This window comes from Bombina bombina, chromosome 4, assembly GCF_027579735.1.
Source record: "Bombina bombina isolate aBomBom1 chromosome 4, aBomBom1.pri, whole genome shotgun sequence".
Taxonomy (NCBI): domain Eukaryota; kingdom Metazoa; phylum Chordata; class Amphibia; order Anura; family Bombinatoridae; genus Bombina; species Bombina bombina.
Window position 1 is genome coordinate 1195138355 of NC_069502.1, and position 22902 is coordinate 1195161256.

The 22902-nt window shown below is 39.1% G+C and overlaps 1 protein-coding gene across 1 annotated transcript in view; it reads left to right on the plus strand.

Annotated features, from left to right (window-relative positions):
* Positions 1-22902, plus strand: part of KIF6 (kinesin family member 6) — an 872665-nt gene that overhangs the window by 729975 nt on the left and 119788 nt on the right. Inside the window, exon 15 of the mRNA XM_053712809.1 lies at positions 10156-10211. Coding sequence (XP_053568784.1) covers positions 10156-10211 — 56 coding nt within the window. The remainder of the gene's footprint in view (positions 1-10155; positions 10212-22902) is intronic.

Genomic DNA, 22902 nt, shown 5'->3' on the forward strand with positions numbered 1-22902 from the left:
GGGCAGGTAGGCACCTCAGCAGTTTTGTTGAGGTGTAGAGTGTGCCTATAAAGGGGGTATATATTTTTTGCATGTTAAATAAATAAACCTTGTTTTGAAATAACTTGATTTAAGCCTTAACGAGACAGTATCAATTGTGTGTTAAATATATTGTTAGTTGCATTATGGACACATTGCCACCCAGGTTTCCTATATGTTCCAGCAGCTAGGAATCTGGTCTTCTGGGGCAGGTAGGCACCTCAGCAGTTTTGTTGAGGTGTAGAGTGTGCCTATAAAGGGGGTATATATTTTTTGCATGTTAAATAAATAAACCTTGTTTTGAAATAACTTGATTTAAGCCTTAACGAGACAGTATCAATTGTGAGTTAAATATATTGTTAGTTGCATTATGGAACTAGAGGCCTTTCTAGCTGTTACATACACACTTTGCTTTGCTATCCAAGTAGAACCCCCTCTACCTTTTTGTTTTTCATGTAAGATTTTTTTTTATAAAATAATTTGTTTTTTTTGTGGGGGTTTTTTGTTGTTGAGCCACTATCCTCTAAGGTTGATGCTGTTTAGGTTTCTCCTGTATCAGAATTACTGCAGCTTTCTCCTCAAGCGTCCCAGTCCCTATTGTAACCACATGCAGTGCTCTGCGGTTCCTCTCACGCTCCTGTAGTTTATTTGCAAGACATTGCCGCCCAGGTATCCTCTGCGGTTTCTGAGGCGTTGTCTGCTTTTCCCATGTTTCAGGGAAACCGCAAGAGGAAATTTAAAGATTTAGTTAAGGTTTCTGATTCGGTTGTGGCTATCCAGGCTGTTCTATCTCAGAGGTCTGAGGAGGTAGGCACATCGGTAGCATCTGAGGGTGAAATCTCGGACTCGGACAGTATAATTCCTTCTCCTGATGCTGAAGTTGTATCCTTCAGGTTTAAGCCGGAACTCCTCCGTCTGTTGCTAAAGGAGGTTTTGGCTACCTTGGACGACTCCGATATGACTATCGTAGTCAATCCTATGAAATCTAGTAAGTTAAATAATTATTTTGATGTTCCCTCTGAGGTGGAGGTATTTCCTGTACCAGACCGTGCTACAGAGATTATTGCTCAGGAGTGGGAGAGGCCTTGAATTTCCTTTTCTCCATCTCCAATTTTCAGGAAAATGTTTCCAATAGCTGACTCCATTAAGGAGTTGTGGCAGACGATTCCTAAGGTGGAGGGAGTGATCTCCACTTTGGCCAAGAGAATCACTATTCCCATAGAGGATAGCTGTTCTTTTAAGGATCCAATGGACAAGAAGCTAAAGATGATGTATATCCATCAGGGTCTCCAATGGTAACCCTCAGCGTGTATTGCCAGTGTCACCAGTACGGTTGCCTACTGGTTTGATGTGTTGTCTAATTCTACTCAGGCAGTCTCCCCATTAGAGGAGATCCAGGACAGGAGTAAGGCTCTTAAGTTAGCCAATTCCTTTTTCACAGATGCCTCCTTACAAGTCATTAAGTTGGGAGCAAGAATATCTGGTTTTGCTGTACTAGCTCGCAGAGCTTTATGGTTGAAATCCTGGTCTGCAGATGTTTAATCTAAATCCATGCTTTTTGCGATCCCTTACAAGGGTAAGACCTTGTTTGGACCTGGCCTGGCTGATGTAATTTCAGTTATATCAGGTGGAAAACGATCTTTTCTGCCACAAGATAAGAAGAATAGACAGAAAGGACGTCAGAGTAATTTTTGTTCCTTTCATAACTTCAGAGGTAAGCCTTCACCTCCCTCTTCCAAGCAGGAACAGTCCAAGCCTTCTTGGAAACCCAGTCAGTCTTGGAACAACGGGAAGTGATCAAAGAAACTTGCAGCTGATTCCAAGTCAGCATGAAGGGTTTGCCCCTGATTTGGGATTGGATCCGGTGGGGGCAGACTTACTCATTTCGCTCAAGTTTGGATATGGGATGTCCCAGATCCATGGGCGGTGGACATTTTATCCCGGGGTTTCAAGCTAGAACTCAGGACATTTGCTCCCAGGGGTAGGTTCCTCCTCTCAAGATTATCTGTAGACCAGATTAAAGGAGAGGCATTCTTAAAGTATGTTCAGGATCTTTCCGACCTGGGAGTGATAGTTCCATTTCCAATTCAGGAAAAGGGTCTGGGATTCTATTCCAATCTGTTTCATTATCCCCTTGGTCCAAGAGGGTCAGTTCATGACGACCATAGACCTAAAGGATGCCTACCTTCATTTTCCCATTCACAGCGATCATCACAAATTTCTGAGATTCACCTTTTTGGACAATTATTTTCAGTTTGTAGCTCTGCTGTTTGGCCTTGCCACAGCCCTCAGAATTTTCTCAGAGGTTATGGGGGCTATATTGGCAATAATCCGGTCTTGGGGCATTGCAGTGGCACCCTACCTGGATGACATTCTGGTTCCGGCGCCATCTTTTCAACAAACATACATATCTCATACATATTTTGTTGTCTTTTCTTCAATCCCACAGATGGAAAGTGAATCTGGGAAAGAGTTCCCTTGTTCCAGCTACAAAGGTTGTGTTTTTAGGGACCATAATAGATTCCCTATCGATGATGATTTTTCTGATAGAGGTATGAAAGTCCAAGATTTTTTATTCTTGTCTTGTCCTTCAGTTCTTGCTTTGGCCGTCAGTGGCTCAATGTATGGAGGTAATTGGTCTGATGATAGCTTTTTTCTACATCATTCCATTTGGTCGGCTCCTTCTCAGAGCTCTGCAATTGTGCATGCTAGGGCAATGGATAAGGGATTATGCGGATCAGTCTCAACGAACAAATCTGGATCAGGCGACAAGAGAATCTCTTCAGTGATGGCTGTCTCAGGAACATCTCTGTCAGGGTCTCTGGATTTGGGAAGAGTCAATTCTTCCCATAAATATCCTAGAGCTGAGAGCATTCTTCAATGCTTTTCTGGCTTGGCCTCAGTTGTCTTTAGCCCGGTTTATCAGGTTCCAGTCGGACAACATAACCTCAGTGGCTTACATCAACCACCAGTTAGGAACTCAGAGTTCCTTGGCCATGATAGAGGTGGCTCAAATTATTCAGTGGGCGGAGACCCACATCTGTTGTCTATCCGCGATCCACATTCCAGGAGTGGACAATTGTGAAGTAGATTTTATGAGCAGACATCCGGGGGAGTGGGAATTCCTTCCGGAGGTGTTTTCAAGGTTAACCCTCAAGTGGGGGTTACCAGAGCTGGATTTAATGGCATCTCGGCAGAATGCCAAGCTCCCGAGGTACGGTTCAAGGTCAAGGGATTAGCATGTCACTCTGATAGATGCTCTAGTGGTTCCCTGGATTTTCAGTCTGGCATACCTGTTTCCTCCATTCATTCTCCTTCCGCTAGTCATTGCTCGTATCAATCAGGAGAGGGCATCAGTGATTATCATAGCACTGCCGTGGCCTCGCAGGATCTGGTATGTAGACCTAGGGGATATGTCATCTCCTCCACCTTTGAGACACTGCCTCTGAGGAAGGACCTTCTACTTTAGGGTTCTTTCCTTCATCCAAATCTCGTTTTCTCTGAAGCTGACTGCTTGGAGATTGAACGCTTAATTTTGTCTAAGTGTGGGTTTTCCGAGTCAGTCATTGAGACTAGAAAGTTTTACCATAAGATATGGAGTAAATATCTATTTTGGTGTGAATCCAGAGGTTTCTCTTGGAGTAGAGTCAGGATTCCTAAGACTCTGTCTTTTCTCCAGGAGGGTCTGGAGAAGGGTTTGGCAGCAAGTACTCTAAAGGGTCAGATTTCTGCATTTTCTATTTTGTTGCATAAGCGTCTGGCGCATGTGCCAGACGTGCAATCTTTTTGTCAGGACTTGGTCAAAATCTGGCCTGTGTTTAAACCTGTTACTCCTCCATGGAGTCTTAACCTTGTTCTTAAGGTTTTACAGCAGGCTCTGTTTGAGCCTATGCATTCCTTAGATATTAAGAGGTTATCTTGGAAGGTTTTGTTTCCTGTTGCTTTTTATTCTGCTTTCAGAACTCTCAGCACTGCATTGTGATTCCCTTATCTTATCTTTCATGCTGATAAGGTGGTTCTTCGAACTAAGTTAGGTTTCCTTTCTAAAGTTATTTTGGACAGGAATATTAATCAGGAATTTGTTGTTCCTTGTCTATGTTCTAATCCTTCTTCTCATAAGGAACGTTTGTTACACAACTTGGATGTTGTGTGTGCTTTGAAATTCAACTAGCAGGCGACTTAGGATTTTCGCCAGTCTTCTGCATTTTGTTTTTCTGGGAAATGCAAGGGTCAGATAGATATGGCTACTTCTCTTTCTCTTTGGCTGAAGAGTTTAATTAATTTGGCTTATGAGACTGCTGGATAGCAACCTCCTGAGAGAATCACAGCTCATTCCACTAGGGCTGTCTCTTCTTCTTAGGCTTTCAAAAATGAAGCTTCTGTGGAACAGATTTGCAAGGCTGCAACTTGGTCCTCTCTGCATACTTTTTACAAATTTTACAAATTTGATTCTTTTGCCTCGGCTGAGGCTTCTTTTGGGAGAAAAGTTCTTCAAGCGGTGGTACCTTCTGTTTAGGTTACCTGTCTTGTCCCTCCCTAATCATCTGTGTCCTCTAGCTTGGGTATTGGTTCCACTAGTAATTGATGATGCTGTGGACTCACTATATGTTAGGAAAGAAAACATAATTTATGCTTACCTGATACATTTACTTCTTTCCGGATATAGTGAGTACACGGCCCGCCTTTATTTTAAGACAGTTATTTTTAAGTTTTTCTAACACCTCCGGCACCTCTACACCATTGTATTATCTTCTTTTTCTGTTTTCCTTTGGCTGAATGCCTGGGGGTTATGGATAAGGGAAGTGACATATATAGCAGCTTTGCTGTGGTGCTCTTTGCCTCCTCCTGCTGGCCAGGAGTGATATCCTCACTAGTAATTGATGATGCTGTGGACTCAATATATCTGGAAAGAAATAAATTTAAATCAGGTAAGCATACATTATGTTTTTCCTTAAAAAAAAAAATATATATATATATATATATATATATATATATATATATATATATATATATATATATATATATATATATATATATATATATATATATATATAAAGTGTGTGTGTGCAAAGAAAGAAGTGGAAACCATATAAAGCGCTATATGCAGATACACAGAATTCACCCAGATAACTATATTGTGCAAAATATGATAGAGCTTGAATGAGATAATATGCAATAAGGTAATGTAGAGCTCTGTGTGCGCAATCACAAAGATATAAATAAATAAATTAGTATGCAACTCAAACGCTATCAAGTAAAATGTCCAAAGTAGAATCAACAGTTCAGTTAATGAACACAGACTGTTATAATTCTTAATAAGGTAACACATATGGGCCAGCATAAGACACCTAATTGGAAAATTGTATCATAGTTTGTCAAAGTTATACCCATGCTTAGTTCTCATTACTTTGACTTTTTTAATAATATTATTTCTTCTAATATATGTAATTAAATATTGGAAAGATGGATTTCGATTTGAGTTTAATTTCCCTTTAAATTGGATATTAACATTTATATGGTATAGGCATTTAAAAGAGCAAGCTTAAAACATAAAGTTACATAATATAAAAGTGCACGTGTGCAGCACAGACAGCCGTCTTAGTTTCCAAAAATAGTCCCATTCTGTCTGCCAGCCTTGAAAACTGAGCTCCTTTGCTCTTTACAAAAGAAAGGACCAGTCCCCAGTTGCGAACCAAGGAATGCGAAATCAACTTTCCTGGATATGATCCAGCTTAACAAGTAGAATGTGCAATGTTTGTATGACTCAGTGCGAAAAATAATCTGCTAAATGTGTGAGTGAAAATGTCATGGCAAAGAATATCTGATATTTGTCATTATTTGTGCAACAAAACATTAAAAAGAAAACTTATATCATGCAGAAGAAACATTACTATTAAACCATGGTGCAACAAAAGTATTTAGTAATATTGTGTACACTAAACTAAAATAATGTTGCATGTTCAGGCACAGATCATATACAGACACTCACTGGCTGAGAAGGACAACCCTCAGAGTGCTATTGGTGGACAGCAAAACAATCTGTTCGCAGGATGAGGAGGTATCATAAAACCCTTTTAAAACAAATTTCAAATTTATTTCTGTTATCAAATTTTCTCCGTTTTTTTGTTATTCTTTGTTGAAAAGCAGGTACGCTCATGAGTGTGCACGTCTCTGCAGCATTATATAGCAGTTTTGCAGTAATGCTATTCATTTGCAGAAACACTAGATGGCAGCACTATTTCCTGTCATGTCTTGCTTCATGCATGTGCACGCTACCTACCTAGGTATATCTACCTCCCTCCCTAGGTATCTCTTCAACAAAGAATATCATGAAAATGAAGCAAATTTGGTAATAGAAGTAAATTGGAAACTTGTTTTAAATTGTGTTCTCTAGCTAAAGCTTGCTTGGGTTTAATGCCCCTTTAAACTAGGTGGTCTCATTAGTATGTGAATCCTTGGAGCACAGAAGTAGAAAATATAGGAGAGCTTCGCTCCTTAAGTAAATTCATGACTGGGACAGATGTGGCTCACGACAGCAGACAATATGCTCCAGTAATAATAGCAAGATCTCTGAATGCACCGTGTGGTTTCCTGGTTGAGTGGACATAAATTGCCTATACCTACAAAATACTTAGATGTCTAAGTGGCTGACTTGGCTAATTTAGTGGATGGTCACATATATTTTTATATGCTTGTGAAAACAGTGACTCATGTAACCCACTCCGTGAGTCAGAAGCTAGCAAAAGTAGTTTATGGTGAAGACTCTTTCCTCTTGTGTTATATGAACACATTGCTTTGTAGAGATATTAACAAGTAGAAACCCCGAGATTATGTGCTTTGTAGCAATGGGTTCATACAGAAAAATCTGATTAGGCTTTATTCAGAAGAATTGTAAGTGCATTTGAAAATAGAAGTGATTTTAAAAGTGTCTTAAATGACATGTTCTGTCTGAATCATGAAAGATTAAGGGACATAAGAATGGTATGTTATATCAATTGGAAGTGATGCAGCAAAACTGAAAAGAAATTCCAATTTCTGAGCACCAAACCTGGCTCACAATATTTAGCAAATTCATGTGAACATTTGTGGAATGCTAAAATATTTAGTAGTTTGTCAAATATATTTTTAGTAGCCAGGAAAGGATATTATATATAGTTAAGTCAAAGCTGCCTGGCTCATAGGATTTATAATTCCCTAGGACAGGGGTATATATAGGTAGGTACAACAGAGACAGTCCCTGCTGCACAAATATGCACGTTACATACCCACCAGTCCTGGATTGCAAGAAATTGCAGGAGTCTTTGCATTCATAAATGGCAAAAATTCCCCAAACCTTAAAAAAAAAGCGTTGTAACTAATGCTTTATTGTGTCCTTGCAACAAGTAGACAGTATTGTTTCCTTCTTAATTCCCCTATCAAACCAACATTATTATTATTATTATTATTATTATTATTATTAGTAGTAGTAGTAGTATTATTATTAGTATTATTATTAGTATTATTATTATTATTATTATTATTAGTATTATTATTATTATTAGTATTATTATTATTATTATTATTATTATTATTATTGTTATTATTATTAGTATTATTAGTATTATTATTATTATTATTAGTAGTAGTATTATTAGTATTATTAGTATTAGTATTATTATTATTATTATTATTATTATTATTTTATTCTCCTCTTTTTTGTAAACTTTTATTGTCTCAAGGCTCTGTACATATTCTTCCTGGCTCGCCAATATCTAATGTGGACTATTTATTCTTATTAAGAACCAAAGAACATGAACTATTACAGCTGTTGATAACAGCAAACACATGAGTCTATTTTGATTTAAAAAAAACATGTAAAATATGTTATAAAACAGTATTTGATATGTTTGCTATTTTTTAAGTATTTCTATTTTTTAAACATGTATACTTAAAGGGACACTGAACCCAATTTTTTTCTTTCGTGATTCATATAGAGCATGCAATTTTAAACAACTTTCTAATTTACTCCTATTATCATTTTTTCTTTGTTCTCTTGCTTTCTTTGTTTGAAAAAGAAGGCATTTAAGCTATTTTTTGGTTCAGTCCATGGAAAGCACTTGTTTATGGGTAGGTGAATTTACCCACCAATCAGCAAGAACAACACTGTGTTCACCAAAAATGGGCCGGCATCTAAACTTACATTCTTGCATTTCAAATAAAGATACCAAGAGAATGAAAATAATTTGATAATAGGAGTAAATTAGAAAGTTGCTTAAAATTGCATGCTCTATGTGAATCACAATAGAAAAAAATTGGGTTCAGTGTCCCTTTAAGCCAGAGCTTTCCAAACTTTTCATGTTGGCGACACACTTTTTAGACCTACATCATTTTGCGACACAGTAATTCATTTGTACTGGCAAACAGGAGGTTAAACTAACTTGTTTTAAGAGATACAGACACATACATAAATAATATAATAACGAAATGTATTTACAAGTAACAGTATGTAAGTATGTGCAAGAATAAAAAAAAAAAAGTTTAACACAAATAGCTACTTACTATTTTAATGGGATGTATGAGGTTGATGGGATGAACACAATTTCTGAATATTTGGTGGAATATTAGATAAAGACACTCGCATTTCATCATCAAGCATTTTTAAGCTTCCCCTTCCTATCCATATATCAAGAGCAGGAGCAGCAATGCACTACTGGGAGCTAGCTGCAAAAAAAAACCCTCTGACTTCAGCTCAGCGTTTAAGCTGCCGCCCTCAGAGCTCGGTGAGTCCGATTGACTACTGCCCACGCTGCAAACACACTGCTGTCTCACTTACTGACTACACATGCAGTCAAGAGCCAATTAAGGAGATTACACGTGCAGTCAGGAGCCAATGTGCCGCCAAAGCCGCCAATGGGAATAGTTTCAGTTCCCACTGAGCTGCGACAATAGGTTAAGATGATCTGTGACCCGCTAGGTATCAATCACGTGTCAACCATGTGATATGCGTAGCAGGCAGGCGGAAAGTCAGAAACCAAAAAAAAAAATATTAAATTTAAAAAAAAAATTGTGCTGAAGCAGGGACACACCTACACACTGCTGCCGACACACTAGTGTGTCCCGACACACAGTTTGGAAAGCACTGCTTTAAGCTATCATTTCAAGTCTAGCAGCCACCTATTGTCAGAGTTGACAACCATTTCCCAGAATGCAATGCAATGAAAAGCCCATTCTTAGAGGTCAGTGTACCTAGTTCACTTTCTAGTGTTTGGACAAGGTTTATGGGTCTTCTCTACTTAATCTGCTGTCACAATGTAGCTTACAAGCCAAATGTGTAAAAGCTATATGTATTATCCATTTACTGACAGTTATTTGCATCTAGCAGAATTTCAATTAGGAATCACAAACCCCTTTTTCTGGTTGTATTTTAAACAGGTCATAAATAAGTACAATGTGCTGATTAAGGAGCTAGTAAACGTGTATAATGTGTGGTATAATTGTGTCCTACTTGTGCCTTAATGCAATAAACCCTAACAGCTTACCAAGGCATTAACCCTTATTGTGACCTTTCCCCACAACATTAACCCTAACCACACTGTCCCCCACTCTCCACTATAAACTTTCTAACTGTTGGACTACCCACTAGCAGATTAACCCTTACTTCAACTTCCACGTCCCTTTAAACCTAAGCCTGCGCATGGGCATCCTCTCTTTGCCTTTAATACCTACTTGAATCTACTTTCTAGCATCAATTATCTATTTATCTATGTGTCTGTCTATTAATCTGCATATCTATCTATCTACCATCTATCTTCAGTCTCTTCAAGCTATCAAGAGCAGGGTCTGTCCGTCCCATTTGCTTAACAAACTGAATTTACTAAATGTCGTTTTACTTTCGCTCCTTTGATACAAGCCAACATAAATTCTACAGCTAGATTATTAATATATTGTTGTATGTAATATATATTATAATGACATATTTCTCAAGAATTACCAATACACCCAGCAACCGTCCATTTCATACCAGGACATCTAGACATAGTGGGTAGAAATATGGAGGTGTTGGAAAACTTTTAGTTACTAGGAAATGTTCTGTGGTTCACCAGTGTGCCATATAGCCCATACTTTGTTTCTGGTTAATTAATTTCTATTTATCTTTAGGTATGCTGAAGCTAAGGCTCTTGGAGAAGAAGTTAATAAAGTGCGGAATCGAATAAGTAAGGTCATTTCTATTTACATCTTTGTTTTATTTTCTACTTAACTGTGAAGGTAATGATGTAATTACTGAAGCAGTCATTTAGATTACTATTATGTAAATGTAATTTAACAAAATGTCCCTAATGATAATATATTACATAGTACTCTTGTAGGTGGGTGGTGGTGGGGGGGGACGACTTCCAGACAGCTGCCATCGTAGGTCACAATGTTTTGTGCTGCTCCAGCCCTTAGAGGAGAGAGATATTATTTAATAACACAATTACATTAAAAGTAGGATTTCTGTTCCACAGGTTTGAGGCTTAGAATGAATCTGAAATCACCAATTATTTTGGTGTGGCTGATGGTGGCAGGGAAAGTGGTGGTGTATTTACAATGCTGCCTTGTTGTCTTATAAAAAAGATAGAACATTGCTGCTTACAATCACAAAAGTTACTCTATATTTTGGTGGTGCTATTTCTTTACCAAACAGTGCTAATAATAACAAACAAATAAAATAATATCCACTGTGCACCACTATGTTCAAACCAACGCACTACTACTGTATTCTCTGACAGATGAAAGAGTTAAGTCCTCCTCTGTATAAGTCAGGAAGGGTGTCTTAAATAAAAAATGTGTTCCATAGAACTATATTGTTATAACACGAGATTATGCGACAAGCATACTCACATATGGCAGAGCTGCAAAAGCTCTAAGACAAGTCTAAAACATGGGGTTCCACTTGTAAAACAATGACATACACAATCACACTTAAATCACTAGACTGAATTCACCCAATTCAGCGTATTAATTGTGCTAAAGGAACAAAGTCCGGTGCTAGCATTTATTTAGCCCAGCAATGTTGTTTTTTTATTAAGAGTCCCAAATAGTCCGCCCCTCCTCATGATGTAATCTGGATCAACGACGTGTATTTCTCCTCTTCAGCTTTGTAATATTTAGATATACATAAATACACACACACATTTATTTACTCAGCTAAATGTTGCTACTCTTATATTACACTGGGGGAATAGTCTACATATCCACGGGAGAAGTTTACCCCTTAATCATTGCACTTTAAAGTATCTCTAGCTCTTATAATGGTTTTATTGTAAGTATTACATTATGATGCTGATAGTGTCACTTCTCTAAACGTAATATTATCTTTGTATGCAACCAAGCCATTAGTATCTCGTATACAGAAACTATATATATATATATGTATTTAACTCATTATTTTTTGGCTTACAATTTATCAATGTAATTCGTACAGTTCAGGTTACTTCCCATAATAGGTTCTACAAGTAGGTTTCTATAGGTGAAACTCTAATACGGTTGTGTTAATTTATATTGTCAAATGGATGTAAAGAGCACATATTTCTTTCATTCAGGTGGTGGACTCTTACCATCATGAAATGAATGAATTTATCAAGCAAGCATAAACTGTGTTTTATTTATACTAGTCTATACAAATGCCTATCTTGTAATTTTGTTTGTTTCTCTCTTCTGTGTGTATCTATTGCCTGATTTATATATCCTAATGTATCTGTGAGAGGAAATGTGAATTGAAGACTATAGGTTCAAAGATTAGGGCCCGGATATTCAAAGGTTCTCCAGCTTGGAGAGAAATAGTAGTTTAGGATTCACAGGGTATTGAACGCACTGAATATTCAAAAGAAAAAAGGCAGAACTCGCCAGCACTGCAAGATCTCTCTGATTTCTATATATGAAGGAGAGACAGGCCCAGCACAATACAGCACTGTATGATGAGAGTTTTGTTACACTTACACTTTGTGCTTTGTATTTTAGTAGTATTATTACTTTGAGATGGTAATATAAAATGATAAATTGTGTGTGTATGCTTTTATTATTTATTCTGTCCCCTTTTCCTGTAATTCAATTCTGAAATTGTGAGCTTTTAGTTCCTGTTAGAAAATGGAAGTGTAGATCACTATTATATTCCACATAGCCATTGGCTGCACACTCTAGTGACCTATTTATAACTATCCCTAATTCGCCACAGCAGAGAAGGTAACCTAAGTTACAATATGCTCCCATTGTTTTATAAACACTAAGGGATAGATTTAACAAATGATGGGCGGACATGATTTCTTGTGAAATGCTTGTGCAATGCTGCCCCCTGCACATTTGCGGCCAATCAGTGGCTAGCAGGGGGTGTCAATCATCCCGATCTTATGACCTCTGCTTCTTAATTTATATTTTAGGTGGACCTAAACTTCAAAGGTAGAAAGCAGCATCTGCTGCTTGTTAAATCTACCCCCAAAACTTTACACTAATTTTGTCAATATTTAAACAGCTAATGAAACTTTAAAAAATACATCTACATGTTATTCTCAGACTAATATGTTCTTTGAATGCATCATCTAGCATGTATTTAGTGTTTAATGTCCCTTTAAGCTTTGCACTTTCTTATTTATATTTTAATACATTTAGATTTAGCTTTAGCAGTGATTTTACATATTCGGATTATGTTTTGAAAGTTTCTGTGTCACTTTAACAAATTCATACTTTGTATATTTCTGTGTAGCTTTTACAAATTGCATTGTGCAACAACCTTGCTGCATTGCAAATTAAAAATGTCAGCTTCAGAAAGTGGGAGAGAGAGGGCAGTTCCATGGGCTGAACAGGGCAGTTCCCAGGGTATGTCTGATGCTCTCTCACATGGCTTGTGACATTTTCTAAACAAACTGGTCTCACTGATTTGTCTCACCAGCTGTATGCAGGTGAAGTTTGCAAAACATTCACAATATACTTATTTTAACTAACAGAAAAGTAATATCTATATTAAAGTATAGAAAAAAACAAGTTTAATTGTAGTAAAAACATCAGTTTAATTTTTAATTGATGGCAGCAGAGCCTTTATATCAGCCCCAGGGGTTCTCCAGTTACCTTCTCTCTCCCATGTGAAATATTGTATCCCAGAGAGCTTCATTACTTTCTATGGGCAAGATTACAAGTAGTGCATTTTTTGTTTTCTGCACGCAATGCAGTCTTTTCATAATCAATTTTCTTTGTGCAGGTATTACAAGTCTTGAAAAATCATGATTGTGCACGCGCATTCGCCTTTTAAGCAACAATCCTTTTCGTGCTCGAAGATCTTTAGTTAACAGTTTTGCGTAATATAAAAGTTTCACTAAACACTTCAAAAATACATTACAAATATGGTTACACTCAAATTAACACTGTCTAATAAAAATGATTTAAAAAAAATACTTCACATAAAAGTTATAAGGGCTCAAAGATATGAGATCTCAGGTGTTAGAGAAAAATAGATGATGCAAGGATTTTACATTGACATACATACACATACATAGAGAAATGTTTAACTATGGAGATAATGAAAATATTTTACATACACAATCTTATGCACATTAAACATTATCTTAAATGTATTATCAATGTGATATATGCATATAGATCCCAATATATATATATATATATATATATATATATATATATATATATATATATATTCATATGCATATCTTGCAATAAATAGATATTTCAGTCCAAATATCATCAAATATATAGAAAAACATATTCTGTCGCAATATGAGATATTCACAATTTCATGTACCCTTTTAGAGGAGAATATGTCATGGGATTTGTGCAACATATTGGGGTTTTGTGTTGTTTTTTATTTATATTTGTTTTCTCCTTTGACTTCTATAGGGAATTAGTCAACACAATTGATTTTGTGTGTTGCATTAGTTGGCTTAACGCATGCGCAAAATAATTATTTATTTTACAAGATACGATGAGTCCACGGATTTCATCCTTGTGGGATATCGCCTCCTGGTCAGCAGGAGGAGGCAAAGAGTTCTACAGCAGAGCTGCATAAATAGCTCCGCCCTTCCCTCCCAACCCAGTCATTCTCTTTGCCTGCGTTAGTGATAGGAAAAGGTAAAGTGAGGTGTTAGTTTGGATTCTTCAATCAAGAGTTTTTTTTTATTTTTAAAGTGTACTATTTTTCTATAGGGCAGCCTCTGGAGTGATAGCCTTTTTGGCTGTGGGAACTAGTGGAGTTTTAGCTTCACTGCGCCTCCCATACTTGTGCTGCTCTTCTGTGTATGGTCTTAGAGAATGTTAACTAAGACCCTTCAGCCTTCACAGGACCTCAGGAGGAAGTGTGGACCTCTTGACACTGTGAGAATATCATGCTGTTCCTTAGCATGGAGGTAAGCCCAGTCTTTTACTCTGGGGCTCTGCAGCATATCTCAGAACTGACTGTACTCTATCTTTGTTATTGGTAGCCTAAGGGCTTTTTTGGACAGTATGAAGGTTCTTATTAGCAATAAGAAGAATGAGAACCGACATACTGCTTAGTATCCAGACACTCTGGCATGTAAAACTTAGCCTAGAAGCGCTGGGACATTATGTGGGTATGTACCTATGTTAAAACGGGCTTGACTCTATTATCTTTATTATAATCATAGGCTGGCTGACGCTGGGGTAGTGCTGGAGTGGGGTAGTGTTTCTAACCTCCGGTACATGGCGGTAATGTACTTTATTTTTCCCGGGGTTTTGTGTGGCATGTTTCGACCCCTGAGGGGCGGGGCTTAGAATTTGCGCGCTTAGTCGCGCAGTATCTTACTCGACTGAGTTCTGGTTGCAAGCGTCTTCTCACGGCTCCTAAGCATGCTTGTGGTACTATCTTACAAGCGATCTTGGGGTCGCCACTCTAGAGGAGTTCAGATTGGTCACGTGTAGGACAGGTAGGAGCTGCAGCAGTTCTGCGGTAGGGTGACTGTTTTATTTTTTCTCTGGAATACTGGTGAGATTTTTATAAGGCTCACCGGCAGGGTATAAATATAAACAGTTTTTATCTCTGCATATTTATATATTCTTTAATCAGAAGGTTTTTTCTTAAAGACACAGTACACCAAATTATTTTTATTATCAGTATTTTGACCAAGATTGCCTTTGCTTATGTTATCATGGATGACACTAAACAAAGTACATGTTCTATATAACGCCCGCTCAAGCGACGCCATGTTCTTCAACTGCATCTGCTTCATTCACTTTGCAGGATATGGCTGCAGTTATGTGATCCACTCTCAGAAGTTTTATCTAAGTTACCAGCTTTGCAAGGTAAACGCAGTAGGAAAGAGGCCCAGGTGGTCCCTGCGACTTCTGATACCTTGATGGCAATCTCCGATGTACCCCAGGGCTCTGAATTGGGGGGTATGGAGGCTCTGTCTGAGGGGGAACTGTCTGATTCCGGAAGTGCATTGCCCCAGAAAGATTCGGAAGTGATGTCTTTCAGGTTTAAGCTTGAACACCTCCGTCTGTTACTATGGGAGGTTCTGGTGACTCTGGATGACTGTGACTCTATTGTGGTCCCTCCAGAGAAATTGAGTAAGATGGACAGATACTTGGAGGTCCCTTCTTATTCTGATGTTTTTCCGGTTCCTAAAATGATTTCGGAAATTATTGCTAGGGAATGGGAAAGACCGGGTATCCTGTTCTCCCCTTCTCCTATGTTAAAGAAAATGTACCCTATAGCTGACACTGTGCGGGATTCTTGGCAGGCGATCCCTAAGGTGGAGGGAGCTATATCTACACTGGCTAAGCGTACGACTATCCCTATCAAGGACATTTGTGCTTTCAAAGACCCCATGGATAAGAAGTTGGAGGGTCTTCTCAAAAAACTATATGTTCACCAGGGGTTTTTATTGCAACCTATGGCCTGCATTGTAACAGTCACAACTGCGGCTGCCTTTTGGTTTGATGCTCTAGAAGAGTCTCTTAGGACTGAGACTTCTTTAGAGGAAATACAGGATAGAATGAAGGCCCTTAAGCTGGCTAATTCTTTTATTACGGATGCCTCCTTTCAGATAACCAAATTGGCGGCTAAGAATTCAGGATTCTCCATCTTAGCACGAAGAGCCTTATGGTTAAAGTCTTGGTCTGCAGATATGTCCTCGAAATCTAAGCTCTTGGCTATTCCTTTCAAGGGAAAGACCCTGTTCGGGCCTGACTTGAAGGAGATCACTTCTGACATTACGGGAGGTAAGGGTCACCTCCTCCCTCAAGATAAAACATCTAAGCAAAGGGGACGACAGAGTAATTTTTGTTCCTTTCAAAATTTCAAGGGTATCCCCTCTTCCTCTTCCGCTAAACAGGAAGGGAATTTTTCTCAAGCCAAGTCCACCTGGAGACCCAACCAGACTTGGAACAGGGGTAAACAACCCAATAAGCCTGCTGCTGCTACCAAGACAGCATAAAGGGGCGGCCCCCGATCCAGGACCGGATCTAGTAGGAGGCAGACTTTCTCTCTTTGTCCAGGCTTGGATAAGAGACGTTCAGGATCCCTGGACACTAGAAATTGTGTCTCAAGGGTATCAGTTGGAGTTCAAAAATTCCTTCCCCAGAGGAAAGTTTCTTCTTTCACGATTGTCTGTAGACCAGATAAAAAGAGAGGCGTTCTTACGCTGTGTAAAATACCTCTCCTCCATGGGAGTCATTTGCCCCATTCCAATACAGGAACAGGGGCAGGGGTTTTACTCAAATCTCTTTGTAGTTCCCAAAAAAGAGGGAACGTTCCGACCCATTTTAGATCTCAAAAGTCTAAACAAGTTTCTCAGAGTTCCATCCTTCAAGATGGAGACTATTCGGACAATTATTCCATTGATCCAGGAGGGTCAATTTTTGACTACCGTGGATTTAAACGATGCATATCTTCATATTCCTATCCACAGAGATCATCACAAGTTCCTGAGGTTTGCCTTTCTGGACAAACATTTTCAGTTTGTGGCCCTTCCTTTTGGTCTGGCCACAGCACCCAGAATTTTCACAAAGGTTCTGGGGTCTCTGCTAGCAGTTCTCAGGCCGCGGGGCATTGCAGTGGCGCCTTATCTGGACGACATTCTGATCCAGGCATCGTCTTATCAGCTGACAAAGACTCATACCGACATTGTTCTGTCCTTTCTAAGGACTCACGGGTGGAAGGTGAATCTAGAAAAGAGTTCACTAATTTCACAGACAAGGGTTCATTTCTTGGGAACTCTAATCGACTCTCTATCCATGAAAATCTTTTTGACGGAAGTCAGAAAGTTAAAGATTCTGAATACATGACGATCCCTTCAGTCCAATCCTCGGCCATCAGTGGCTCAGTGCATGGAGGCAATTGGGTTAATGGTGGCAGCAATGGACATCATTCCGTTTGCTCGTTTTCATCTCAGACCTCTACAACTGAGCATGCTCATACAATGGAATGGAGATTATGCAAATTTGTCTCCTCAAATAGTTCTAGATCAGGAGACAAGGGACTCTCTTCTTTGGTGGTTGTCGCCGGATCATCTGTCCCAAGGGACGTGCTTCCGCAAACCCTCATGGGTGATAGTGACAACGGACGCCAGCCTAATAGGATGGGGTGCAGTCTGGAATTCCCTGAAGGCTCAGCGTGTGTGGACTCGTTCGGAGTCTCTACTTCCCATCAATATTCTGGAGTTGAGAGCAATTTTCAATGCTCTTCAGGCTTGGCCTCAGTTGGCTTCGGTCAGATTCCAGTCGGACAACATCACGACTGTGGCTTACATCAATCATCAGGGAGGAACAAGGAGTTCCTTAGCGATGACAGAAGTATCCAAGATAATTCAGTGGGAAGCTCACTCTTGTTAGCTGTCGGCAATCTACATCCCAGGAGTGGACAACTGGGAGGCAGATTTTTTGAGCAGACAGACGTTTCATCCGGGGGAATGGGAACTCCATTCGGAGGTCTTTGCCAACCTGATTCTCAGATGGGGCGGATCTTATGGCGTCTCGTCAGAATGCCAAGCTTCCGAGATACGGATCCAGGTCCAGGGATCCTCAGGCCGAATTGATAGATGCCTTGGCAGTGCCTTGGTCTTTCAACCTAGCTTATGTGTTCCCGCCGTTTGCTCCCCTTCCCCAGGTGATTGCTTGAGTCAAACAGGAGAGGGCTTCGGTGATCCTCATTGCTCCTGCATGGCCTCACAGGACGTGGTATGGCAATCTGGTGGACATGTCATCTCTGCCACCGTGGAAGCTTCCATTGAGGCAGGTCCTTCTCATTCAGGGACCCTTCCATCATCCAAATCTAATTTCTCTGCAGCTGACTGCTTGGAGATTGAACGCTTGATTTTATCTAAGCGAGTGTTTTCTGATTCAGTCATTGATACCTTGATTCAGGCAAGCAAGCCTGTTACTAGAAAAATTTACCATAAGATATGGCCTAAATATATTTATTGGTGCGAATCCAAGGGCTACTCGTGGAGTAGGGTTAGGATTCCTAGGATTTTATATTTTCTCCAAGAAGGATTGGAGAAAGGGTTGTTAGCAAGTTCCTTAAAGGGACATATTTCTGCTTTGTCTATTTTGCTTCACAAGCGTCTGGCAGATGTTCCAGATGTTCAATCCTTTTGTCATGCTCTAACTAGAATCAGGCCTGTGTTTAGACCAATTGCTCCTCCTTGGAGTCTGAATTTAGTTCTTAATGTTCTTCAAGGGGTTCCGTTTGAACCTATGCATTCCATAGATATTAAGTTATTGTCTTGGAAAGTTTTATTTTTGGTTGCCATTTTTTCTGCTCGCAGAGTTTCTGAGCTTTCGGCATTACAATGTGATTCTCCTTATCTTATTTTTCATGCAGATAAGGTAGTGTTGCATACCAAACCTGGTTTTCTTCCTAAGTTTGTTTCAAATAAAAATATTAATTAGGAAATTGTTTTTCCTTCCTTGTGTCCTAACCCTTCTTCTAAGAAGGAGCGACTGTTACATGATTTGGACGTGGTTCGCGCCTTGAAGTTTTACTTACAGGCGACTATGGAGTTTCGTCAATCTTCTTCCCTGTTTGTTTGTTTTTCTGGGAAGCGTAGGGGTCAGAAAGCTACGGCTACCTCTCTTTCTTTTTGGCTGAAGAGTATCATTCATGTTGCATATGAAACTGCTGGACAGCAGCCTCCTGAACGTATTAAGGCTCATTCCACTAGGGCTGTGGCTTCCTCATGGGCATTTAAACATGATGCTTCTGTGGAACAGATTTGCAAAGTCGCAGCTTGGTCTTCTCTTCACACTTTTTCAAAATTTTACAAATATGCTACTTTTGCCTCATCCAAGGCTGTTTTCGGGAGGAAGGTTCTTCGAGTAGCGGTGCCTTCCGTTTAGGTTCCCTGTCTTGTCCCTCCCGTTTCATCCGTGTCCTATTGCTTTGGTATTGTATCCCACAAGTAAGGATGAAATCTGTGGACTCATCGTATCTTGTAAAAGAAAAGGGAAATTTATTCTTACCTGATTAATTTGTTTCTTTTACGATACGATGAGCCCACGGCCCTCCCTGTTGTTATGAGACAGGTCTTTCTTTTTGTTAAACTTCAGTCACCTCTGCTCCTTAGCTTTTCCTTTCTCTTCCTAACTTCGGTCGAATGACTGGGTTGGGAGGGAAGGAGCTATTTATGCAGCTCTGCTGTGGAGCTCTTTGCCACCTCCTGCTGACTAGGAGGCGATATCCCACAAGTAAGGATGAAATCCATGGACTCATCGTATCGTAAAAGAAAGAAATTTATCAGGTAAGAATAAATTTCCCTTTTTGCAACTTGTAATAACTATGCAACCCCAAATGCGAAAAAGCCATAACAAGCGCAATATTTTTGCAACTGATTTGCCGCACAACTTGTAATCTTGCCCTATGGAAGGCATCGCTCAACTCTATGGGATTTCCAGGTTCCTCCCGTTTGCTTAGAAAATTCAGGAGGTTCTTCCTCCATGAATCCAGCACTACAATCTGACTGTAAATTAGAGAATGTTTGATTATCTGTCCCATAAAAAGTAGTGGTGCTCTCTAGGAAGCTAAAGCTGACAGTTTTTTAGTTTTAATTGAAATAAAAGGCATGCAAATAAAATATATACTGTACATAAATATACAAAGTATGAGCATAATTTGTTAAAGTTACACAGAAACTGTGAAGGCATAATGAGAATTTGTAAAATCACAATGCTTAATACACTGTTGTGCACAAAATAAAATTCAAAATAGAAAGTGAAAAGTTTAAATGTAATAAAATGTAATCTTAAATTTAAATTAATATAAAATAGAAAGCACAAAGTGTAAATCTAGCAGAACTGTCATGTCATGCAATGCTATACTGCACTGGGTTTGTCTTTCCTTCACATACAGAAGTGCAAAGAACGTCCCTTAGAGTAAAGTAAAGCAAAATCAGGGCCTAGATCTGTTTGCCTATTAGTGATGTCCATGTATCTTGATATTTATGCTTATTATTTTCTTATTTGCTTTCTTCGAATTTTTATACACTAAGGGCCTGATTACAATTGGAGCACTAAATATCGCTTTCAAGAAAGTTATATTAGCGCTCCACTTTGAAATACCAGCGCTCGCTAATGTGCGCTGGGATTACTAGTTAAAGGGATAGTCTAGTAAATAATAAACTTTTATGATTCAGATAGAGCATGCAATTTTAAGCAACTTTCTAATTTACTCCTATTATCAATATGTATTCGTTCTCGCTGTATCTTTATTTGAAAAAGCAAGAATGTAAGCATAGGAGCTGGCCCATTTTTGGTTCAGAACCTGGGTAGCACTTTCTGATTGGTGTCAAAATGTAGCCACCAATCAGCAAGTGCTACCCAGGGGTGCAAGTGCTACCCAAAAAATATGCTTACCTGATAAATTATTTTCTCTCCTGGCATGGAGAGTCCACGACCTGCCCTTGTCTTAATTTAAGGCAGCTTTTTATTTTTGTTTTCTAAACTTCAGGCACCTCTATACCCCTGGTGTTCCTCTTTCTCTTAACTTATTCCCTCGGCTGAATGACTGGGGAGTATGGGAAGTGGGAGGGATATTTAAGCTTTGCTGGGGTGTTCTTTGCCTCCTCCTGGTGGCCAGGAGTTGAATTTTCACTAGTAATTGAATGTAATTGTGGACTCTACATGCCAGGAAAGAAAATAATTTATCAGGAAAGCATACATTTTGTGTTTGCCTACATTGGAAATAGCAGGACTTGCATGTGCACAAATCATACTGCTGATAGTAATTGCCGCTATGACACATTTTTAAACACTTTTTGAGATGAAAATTAAAAACAGTTTTGTATGACGCTATAAATAATATAGCTACACGTTTCTTATTAGTAATGCTATATATGGTTATTGTATTTACTCAGTTAATTTTAATTACTACATCTGTTGGGTTGAAAAAATGTGTATGAGGATTTAATAGGATAATGTAGATTTAGCTTCTAAAGGAAATTGATAAGCAAGTTAATAAGTGAATTACTTAAAAAATGATTATTTATCTAAATCTTAGTGTGCTTGTCTTTCTTTTGATGAAAGGAAAAATGTACTGTTGCGGAGCCAGCTGGCCAGCACAAACTTTAGTCAACAGATGTTAATGCCAGAGATTAACTGAGCTGACATTGTTTATGCTATTGTTCCTCAATTAGATCTCTATAAATTAGACATTTTGCACAAGGATGTAAATCTTTTTGTTATGTTGTTTGTTTTCTTATATACTGGATCCCTATGAGGTTGTCTACTGGCCCTTCTCTTCACATATTAACCAATGAGGGGTAGCAAGGAAATTGCAGATATGCTGTTCTCTAGTGAAGTATGCATGACTGAACCACTGATCAGGAGATGTTCACTAGTGAAGTATATATGACTGAACCTCTGCTCAGGAGATGTTCTCTTGGGACGTATGCATGACTGAACCACTGCTCAGGAGATGTTCTCTTGGGACGTATGCATGACTGAACCACTGCTCAGGAGATGTTTTCTTGGGACGTATGCATGACTGAACCACTGATCAGGAGTTGTCCTCTAGTGACGTATGCATGACTGAACCACTGCTCAGGAGATGTTCACTAGTGACATATGGATGACTGAACCACTGATCAGGAGATGTTCACTAATGAAGCATGCATGACTAAACCTCTGCTCCGGAGATGTTCTCTTGTGACATATGCATTAATGGAACCACTGCTCAGGTGATGTTCTCTAGTGACGTATGCATGACTGAACCACTGCTCGGAAGATGTTCTCTAGTGACGTATGCATGACTGAACCACTAATCAGGAGATGATCTCTAGTGACGTATGCATGGCTGAACCACTGATCAGGAGATTTTCATTAGGGATGTATGCTGCTCAGATGTTGCTCCCTAGTGACATATGCATGACTGAACCACTGCTCTGGAGATGTTCACAAGTGAAATATGCATGGCTGAACCTCTGCTCAGGAGATGTTCACTAGTGACGTATGCATGACTGAACCACTGCTAAGTAGATGTTCTCTAGTGACGTATGCATGACTGAACAACTGCTCAGGAGATGTTCACTAGGGACATATGCATGACTGAATATCTGCTCTGGAGATGTTCACTAGTGACATATGCATGACTGAACCTCTGCTCAGGAGATGATCTCTAGTAACATATGCATGACTGAACCACTGCTCAGGAGATGTTCACTAGTGACATATGCATGACTGAACCACTGCTCAGGAGATGTTCTTTAGTGACATATGCATGACTGAACCTCTGCTCAGGAGATGTTCACTAGTGACATATGCATGACTGAACCACTGCTCAGGAGATGTTCACTAGTGACGTATGCATGACTGAACCACTGCTCAGGAGATGTTCACTAGTGACATATGCATGACTGAACCTCTGCTCAGGAGATGTTCACTAGTGACATATGCATGACTTTACCACTG